The sequence below is a fragment of the Vicia villosa genome, linkage group LG3 (assembly GCF_029867415.1).
Source record: "Vicia villosa cultivar HV-30 ecotype Madison, WI linkage group LG3, Vvil1.0, whole genome shotgun sequence".
In the NCBI taxonomy this organism is placed as follows: Eukaryota; Viridiplantae; Streptophyta; class Magnoliopsida; order Fabales; family Fabaceae; genus Vicia; species Vicia villosa.
Genome location: NC_081182.1, coordinates 8,029,213 through 8,038,303, shown reverse-complemented (window position 1 = coordinate 8,038,303; position 9,091 = coordinate 8,029,213). Strand labels below are relative to the sequence as shown.

The window sequence follows — 9,091 nt, the reverse complement described above, 5'->3', positions numbered from 1 at the left end:
GTCTTGGGATGCCTATATTGATTTCTATATAATCTTTTCTTGGGTTTCCTCTCTTTTTATTAGAAATAATAAATCAATACATATATTTTTGTTAAAAAATTCATTTTATGTTAAAATTAAATAAGACACTTATATGAAGCTACTGTATAAAATTCCACAATGAAGCACGTGTCTGATGGCTTTTCCCACGTGCCTTTCCTAACCAAATCAAACTCTCACCTCAGCCATCCCTCTTAAGGTTCTTGTTTGCATCTTAAATCCAAGACACACACAGTAATGACTCATACTCCCATTCATCACATTCACACCCCCCACACACACACACGCACTTTCTAATTTTCTTTGCAGTAACCCAACCCTTCTTTCTTTCTTTTCTTTCTGACACACACCTTCATATCCAACATAAACAAGAAACACTACCCTCAATAGCTACGTCCATTCCCTAGCAGTTCTTTGTATTCATCCACTATATTGCACCTATTATAGACACACAGTCAGCAAGAATCTTTCATCTTTCTCCAAATTGGCTTGCGTACAGAATCTTTAAAGTGAAATCCTACTTACGTTAAACAACTCAAAAGCTGCTCCAAGATTTTCTTTCTCTTTCCTATGGTACGCACATGCACGTTCTTTTGTTTTCCATTATATACATTATAGTGCTTTCAAGAAAACTAAGAATCAATGGCGGCAGTGAAGAACAACCTTGTTATTATTCTGTTAGCATTTTCCATAAGCCGTTTCATTCTAACGGTAGGATTAACGGTGGACCCAACTTTAACGGAGATTCTCCATGTAGGTCTGGAAGGTGAAGTGAAACTGGAAGCTTCAGAATTAGAAGCAGTTTCATTGGATTTCGGGAGGTTAAGCAGTAGAGGAGAAGCATTAGCGGTAGTTCAACCAGCGTCGGAAAATGACGTGGCGAGGGTTGTTAAAGCGGCGTATAATCGGCCGCCATTTGCGGTGTCCGCGCGAGGGCACGGACACTCGATAAACGGACAAGCGGATACGAGAATGAAAGGTGTGGTGATTGAAATGGGGAGAGGCAGTAGGGTTAGTTTTCTTCCTAGAGTGTATGAGAAAGAAATGTATGTGGATGTTTGGGGTGGTGAATTATGGATACATGTGTTGAAAGCAACATTGGAGTATGGTTTAGCTCCCGTGTCTTGGACTGATTACTTGTATTTGTCTGTGGGTGGTACTCTATCTAATGCTGGTATTAGTGGACAAACCTTTAATCACGGTCCTCAAATCTCCAATGTTTTTGAACTTGATGTCGTTACAGGTTAGTACTCCAAAAATTTAAGACGACTCTGATAACATCTGATATCATGCATTTCTTTTATTAGTATTGTTGTCTTATTGGTGTGTGTTATAGGAAAGGGTGAAGTGTTAACATGTTCAGAAGATGATAATTCAGACTTGTTCCATGCTGTTCTTGGTGGTCTTGGACAATTTGGAATCATCACTAGAGCTAGAATTGCTCTTCAACCAGCTCCTCAAAGAGTATGCACATAGAGCGATGCAGTTTATTGTCTGTTTGTCTTTTATTTTTGTATAAACTTTATTATATATATTATAATTAACCATGAATTTATATACTAATTGTACAGGTTCGTTGGATACGAGTTTTGTACTCGAATTTTTCGACCTTTAGTAAGGACCAGGAGTTTCTGATATCTCTGCATGGGAAACCGGCAAGCCAGAGATTCGATTATGTTGAAGGTTTTGTGATAGTGGATGATGGACTCGTTAACAATTGGAGATCCTCGTTCTTTTCATCGAGTAATCCTGTTAAAATCAGTTCCATTAATGCTGAAGGAAGTGTTTTATACTGTTTGGAGATGACCAAAAACTACCACCAAGGAAATGCTGATTCTACTGATGAGGAAATACAAGCACTATTGAAAAAGTTGAATTTTATAGAAACATCAGTGTTCACAACGGACGTGGGTTATGTGGATTTTCTGGATCGTGTACATAAGGCAGAAGTGAAACTTAGATACAAGGGTTTATGGGATGTAGCACATCCATGGCTGAATCTTTTTGTTCCAAAATCAAGGATAGAAGATTTTGATAAGGGTGTGTTCAAGGGCATTTTGGGAAATAAAACAAGTGGGCCTATTCTCATCTACCCTATGAACAAAAACAAGTAAGTTTGTGCTTCGACAAAATTAATAAAAACCATATTCATGCATGTCTTAGTCGTATATAGAATAATACAACACTGTATATTTGTAGCTGACAGCTTCTTATAGGGTGTCATTACTTAGAGTCTCTTAATAAAATAACAAGATGTTAGAATGGTTAAGATTTAAGAGCAAGAGACATGCAGAACAGAAACATCCCCACCATTTCAACTAGGAAGTGCAGCTGTTTTTCTTTCCATTTGTGATCAGAAAAAGACAAAAATGATCGTCCATGATGATCCAAATGGGAAGATTCTGCTGTCAGAAGATCTTCAATAGGGACCCACTCCTACTATAACCTAGTTCCATTGCCACCACCGTTTGAACATCCAACAACCGATGTCCATGTCAATAATATAGAATAGATAAATCATCCATTAGTTGTTATTTGTTTATTTAAAAACTACCAAAATCTATGATTAAAGAATTCATATAGTTCATTAAAAAAAGGAAAATGTTTCACGCAATGTTGTTTATCACCCACGTGATATTTGATTGATCATATAAATATGTAGTTAATTTAATTGAACAATCATTAATTCAATTCAAATTAAAAAAATTCTACCCTTTAAATTTTATTAGATACAGTGTCTAACATTCAATAAACTGTTGCAATATTATTATTTATATTTTATTAACTCATGCAGATTCCATGTTGTTCTGACAAGTCATACAATTGTTAACAACGTAGTAAATCCAACTAACATCTTCTACCATTTTACATCATTGCTTCATTTGTATGAAAAGAAAAATCCAAAACATGATTTTAGTGATGGTTAAACTTATTATAGCGGTTGGTTTTGGTGTTAGGTGGGACCATCGGAGCTCGGCGGTGACACCGGACGAGGAGGTGTTTTACCTGGTGGCATTTCTTAGATCAGCTTTGGATGCTGAGACACTGGAGTATCTGAGTAATCAGAACCGTCAGATTCTGAGATTCTGTCATGACTCGAAGATCAGGGTGAAACAGTACCTGCCCCATTACACAACACTAGAGGAGTGGAAGGACCACTTTGGAGATAAGTGGACCCAATTCAATGCCATGAAGATGAAATTCGATCCTCAACGAATCTTAGCAACAGGGCAGCGAATATTTGATTTTGAACCTTCCACCGTCATCTTTAAGGATGACATGTAATGAATGCAGCAAACAAAATAAAATCAGAAGGAGACAATTGTATAGAAGATAAATAAAGTGGATAATTATTTAGCAGTGAGATTAATGCTTAAACAATAAGCAGTGTAAAAGAAAAGTAGAATAACTAGCAGGTTATTTTTTCTCCTTCCAAAGGTGGTGCATGTGCATATCAGAGTGGTTGCGGCGTTGCTATCTTAGATGATTGATATGGAATTGGGTTATTGTTAATTTTGTTAACAAGATAAGAGAAATGTGGGGCTGTTTGGGGATGAAGGGGAGATGACAATACACATGACATGTTTCAGTGTAGTGCCCGTGATCCCGACCGCCTTCCGGGGTCCATTGTTTTTTGCATGTTTGCCATCTTCCCTGTTTACTATTTTCACCCTTTAATTAGACAGTTTTTAACTTAATTACCAAATCCAAATTCCTTGTACATAAAATTTTTATATGGTATATTAAGTTGTTGAAGTGACTCTTTAAAAGTAAATGGTATGACATGCATTTTCCCACAAAGAAACTCTATGCATTTGAGTATGCCTTTGACAGGCCGGCACTTCCTGCTAGAGTATTATCATGAAACTTCAAGGGGCGGTCATCAGATCCTAATGCAGAGTATTCTCATTATGCAAATAAAGTTATAAAAAGTTAATTAAGAATCATAATAAGAATTACAGTCTTGATTACAAGCAAAATAAATTAATCTTAATCTCATAAAAACAAGTGCATTCTCAAAAGTGTCATTCAAGAGAATATGTTCCATCAGAGTGAGAGAGAACGTATATTAATTGCAGAGTATTTTAGGAATGACTGACTCCCTTAGTCAAGTTTTGGGGGAGAGAACATCTGGGATGAGTACAAGATGTGGGAGATGGAGTTTGCTTATCTTAGAACTCTCCTTTTTGGATTTAACAACCCACAACTATAGGGTACTTCTTCTATTTCTACATCTCAAGTGATCAAGTTTGTACAATCAATTCCTATTGCCGAGTGTTGCTTTCAAGATATAAACCGTGTGAAGCCAAGGCAGCAATGTAAATGCTAGTGCACCAACCCTTCCATACATGATCGATCAACCGTTGTTCAACAATAAATGGTAAACTATTCCTCTTGATGGAAGCCTTTTGTCCATTCTAATTGAAGGATTGAGCAACAGAAACTTGTACTGTGTATTACATGATGCCTGTCTCTGTTAATTATAGAGTGCTTTAAGCTTTAAGGGAACAATAGCAAACAGAAGTTGGCATGGATGAAATGAAACCCCAACACAGTAATAACAAGCATACCTCCAGGAAGAATCGGCTGCTAACTTGAATCATCTTCCACTTCAAGTTGCTTACCGAATTTTCTTAAAGCAAGTGAGTATATAGTTTTTCTACTTTCTGATGTTCTTCCAGTAACCAGTTTAACAGCCTAAAAACATGTCGGCAGTCAAATTTAACAAATGCACTAAAATTGTTGAAATGGAAAAAAAAAAAAATTGCGACCAATTAATAAGAGTAGATCAACCTAGAGATAAAATATGCTTTGAAATTTTTTGAGAAGGAAAATGGAAAAAATTTCATAACAGAGGAAGACTTCTTTTACTAACATGAGCACAGGTAAAATCAGCTAAATGAAAGAACAAGGCAAACCATATTCACTACAAAATGATAATTTGCCCATTATTTGGTTGCAAGGATCATTTTAGCACAAGAGCGCTGAATCCTATAAGTTGATATCCCATATACCATTTCTTTGGATTGAAGTGGCTGAACCATGAACTAGCATGTCCATAATTAGATCATTTTATCAAATTTCTAGAAGAACTAAAATTGAACATGTCAATCTATTGAGAAGTTATTACCGTGGAAAGACTCTCGCCATTTTCAATTAATTCTCTAAGTTCATTCTCAAGCTCGGTGTCAGACGGAGGTTCAACTTTAGAATTTGCTTGCCCTTCAATCAATATGGTAAGTTCTCCTTTTGGCAGGCGAGTAGAAAATACATGGTTGGCTTCACCAAGTGATCCGCGCCAAAACTACAAAAGTAATGTGCATTCTATCAGTTAAAAAGTTTCATGAGAACAATTGATATCCTTGGCAACACTATTAAAACTAGAACAAAGAGGTCATTTAGTGTTGACTTCAATTAAATCAAGTTATCATAATAATGGCCTCTTGTTATAGCCTTATTCTTTGTCATCATGTAACTATTTTTCTTGTCAGAAATATTTTTGTTATAGTTTTCCCCTTTGAAAACAACATAGGCGATATCCAGTAAACAAAATCACTTCTATGTACTGACTAGCATAAGGTCTCGAAGTTGTATGCCCTAGAAGTTATAAACCCAAAAACACAAATCCCCAGATTTCCATTGATTCTTGAATAAAAGTTAAATCCTGAAGTCAGGCATAGTGCATTAACCATTAGTGTGGGCATATACAGAGTCAAAACACTAAAGACCTCTAACCTCTTATTCTTATTATCACGGTTTAGGTGAATAGTACTAGTAGAATCAACAGTCACCAGTACCACAACAGAAATAAGATGATTAACAATATGTAAGGCTATCAAATCAGGTTTTAAACTATCAATTATTGACTTCAGAAGGACGGATACAAAAATTACCTCTTCATGAAACTTTGTCATTTCTCGAGCAATAACACATTTCCTACAATATCATCAAATTCAAGAGTCAATCAATCTAGTGCATGATACAATTTCCCTAAGGAAAATAAGTATCACTGATGCAACTTACGTTTCTCGAGTACTCATACATAAGATTAAGATGAATAAAGTTCAAGGCGGGATTGAATGACAAATCAAACAAACATGGGAAACACGGTGTCAATGATTAGTTTTTCACAAAGTAAGCAAAAAATAATAATAATGGAGTGTCCAACTGAAAAATATAAAAGTGGACGTTGAGAAGGATAGTGATTAAAGAAAATTTTGACAAGAGCATAGTACTTATATTCATCAAACAAGCAATATAAGTTAAATGATATAATAAAAGATCAAAATTACGGGTAAGGCAAAGACTCTAGTAGTACCTTGTATCACCAAAAATTGATGAACCCTCTTCAAGAAACTGAGAAAGCTTGTGAGGAGGAACATAAAATATTTGTGTTGCTGTTTGCTCTGCCGAAGCCATGAGCCTTTTTCTTCTTGATCCCGAATGTTTAGGAAGAAACCCAACTAGAGAGATATATGTGATACTTTAGGTCCATAAATGCAAAAATTTATTTATATTATCTACCCAATCCATAGAGTTCAGTCAGTAAATTACCAAATGTAAATTCATCCGTGGATAAACCCGAGGCAGATAGAGCAGATACCAAAGCACAAGGACCTGGGATTGGAACAACAGGAACATTTTCACTAACACATAATTTGGCCTGCATTGTTATCACCATGCACAAAGTTATGGATCAAAATTCAAAACAGAAGTGATGATAATAAACAAGCACAGCACAACAACAGCAGCACACTTACCAACTCCATACCAGGATCACTTATACCCGGCGTTCCAGCGTCACTTATAAGTGCCACAATCTCACCTTGTTTCAACCTCCTGAGCACAAGCTGTTCCCTTTGTGATTCATTGAATTTGTGATAACTCATCTGAAGATCTAGAAACGAGTATTAGAAAATGTAAATTGCAATTATGCCAAACCTTTACATATGTTGACCTAGGTTTGCAAATAGAGTAGAAGGAAAAGGAAGAGGCTTACCAGGGGTGTTTTGATATTGTAGTGATGAAGCAATTTCCCAGAGTGCCTTGTGTCTTCCGAAAGTATAACATCTGCCGAGTTTAACACACGGAGAGCCCTGAACAATGGTGTGAAACAAAATGTCATCTGAACATATCTACAAGTATAACTCTAGCATTGTGAGACCATTTGCTTAGAAAAACTTGTGAAAATAATTTATGACATTGTTTATAAGGAGTTTTCATTCTATTTTCATAAGTTCATATAATTAAATTTTATTTTTGTAATTTAATTCAAAGTAAAAAAATACAATATAATAGTCATAATAAAATTATGCATGTTTATTTAAATAGGCCGGCTGATAGACTTTAAAGATTTTTTTTATGGCATGAGGCCTAGTCTTTTTTAAATTAAATAGGCTTATAAAAATCCTTTGTGTTTTCTATTTAAAAAAAAAAAAAAACTGGTCTAGCTTGAGCCGGGGCAAGCTAGGCCGTAGGCCCCTATAAGTTAGACTGGCTTATTCCCACCCCTAGTGTCATGTTAGGGTCCGAAACTGACACTAATACTTATGACACTAATACTTATGATTGCGTTTAATTTATTCATTTTTCAAATTATTAGATGTGTCGACGTCTCAGTGTCAATGTCGTGTTTCCGGTGTATGTGTATCATAAAACACTAATGAGACGGTTTGTAAGAGCTTAAGAAAAGAGCATGTCTATAAAGTGTTTGGAGCTTATTTCAATGTGATAGCTTTGTGAACAACTTAGATAGAACTAAATTTGACTCTATTTAATTATTCGTTATAGAAATAACTGATACATCTATAAGTGCTTAACTAAATTGATTATCCAATTATTCAATTATCCAAACACGTTCAAAAGCATAAACCGAAAGAAAAGAGTTACCTGAAGGTAATGTCTTCAAGATTTCCAATCGGTGTTCCTACGAGATAAAGACCGGGTTTCAGATGCTGCGGGCGACGATTATCCGGTTCGTGTTCCTGCGAATGACGACTCAAACTCAGTGAACAATGCCAAAAAAACAATTGAGTGAGTTAACCTTAACCCTAGAAATGGCATGAAATTAATTACAGGTTTGTCTGGATGGTGAGTGAGATGGAGGTCGGAGGTGGAGCAGAAGGATAAACGGGAGAAGGTAAGTTGCTTTGGAGGAGTGAAAAGCCTAATGGAAGAATGGAATGGAAGTGGTGTGGTGGCGGAAACCACCGTCCACGGTAATCGCCGAAGCAACATTTTTATTCTCCAAGATAGAAAAATGCGACACGGTTACTCTGATTTTTGGTTTTGGATGACGGGGTTTGGGTTTTGAAATAAGAACGAGCAGTTCAGCGCCTCAATATACTATCCAATATCCATAAACCCTGTTGTTCGTTCTTGGTTACTCATTTTGATTTTTGTGTGACTTTTGAAATAAACTAACATTAACTATTTTTCTCTATTACGTCATCTTCTTCTTTTTTTAATTTATTTTTTCAATATCATTATTGATAAATTATTTCGATTTTTTTTTCATACAAAATTCAGTACATTTTTTATAAAATGATTTAAACGTCATGTAAACTGAGAGAAAGGAAGTAGATGACAAATTATTTGGCTGAATTGATAATGATATATAAAATTAAGGCTGAATTAGATTTTTAGTTCTTTAATTTATTTACTGTACAATTTTTTTTCAATTTTGCTTGATATGCACCAGACAAAATAATATAATTTTTACTATAATACTATTAATTGATATATAAAATATAATATTTATAAATCAAAATATTAAATAATAAGGAGAAAAAAAAATGAAGAAATAGTTTTCTTAATATGTTTATGCAGTAGACAAAATAATATAATTTTTTATAGAATATTTTTTATTAATATAAAAAATATTGATATTTATGAATCAATATATTAAATAACGAGAAGAGAAGAAAAATAATAAATAAAATTTTTTTCTACTTTGTTGGGGAACAGAATAAAAATAATATAATTTTTATTATAATATTTTTATGTATATATAAATATTAATATTATGTTTAAAAATTAAAATATTAAATAA

At 34.6% G+C, this 9,091-nt stretch overlaps 2 protein-coding genes across 2 annotated transcripts; one reads left to right on the top strand and one right to left on the bottom strand.

Moving 5' to 3' along the window:
- The first annotated feature begins 249 nt into the window (after positions 1 to 249).
- On the top strand, positions 250 to 3,403 carry LOC131660205 (cytokinin dehydrogenase 5-like). Its single transcript, XM_058929386.1, has 4 exons — positions 250 to 1,282; positions 1,376 to 1,503; positions 1,611 to 2,149; positions 2,997 to 3,403. The coding sequence occupies exons 1-4, from the start codon at positions 682 to 684 to the stop codon at positions 3,322 to 3,324; spliced, it is 1,596 nt and encodes a 531-aa protein (XP_058785369.1). The 5' UTR covers positions 250 to 681; the 3' UTR covers positions 3,325 to 3,403.
- A 689-nt stretch (positions 3,404 to 4,092) lies between these two features.
- LOC131660206 (uncharacterized) lies at positions 4,093 to 8,422 on the bottom strand. Its single transcript, XM_058929387.1, has 10 exons — positions 8,116 to 8,422; positions 7,930 to 8,024; positions 7,040 to 7,136; positions 6,801 to 6,929; positions 6,595 to 6,703; positions 6,359 to 6,503; positions 5,934 to 5,976; positions 5,171 to 5,344; positions 4,611 to 4,737; positions 4,093 to 4,513 (listed from the first exon to the last, which is right to left on the bottom strand). Exons 1-9 carry the CDS (start codon positions 8,275 to 8,277, stop codon positions 4,630 to 4,632), a joined length of 1,062 nt encoding a protein of 353 aa, XP_058785370.1. The 5' UTR covers positions 8,278 to 8,422; the 3' UTR covers positions 4,093 to 4,513; positions 4,611 to 4,629.
- Positions 8,423 to 9,091: the final 669 nt, after the last annotated feature.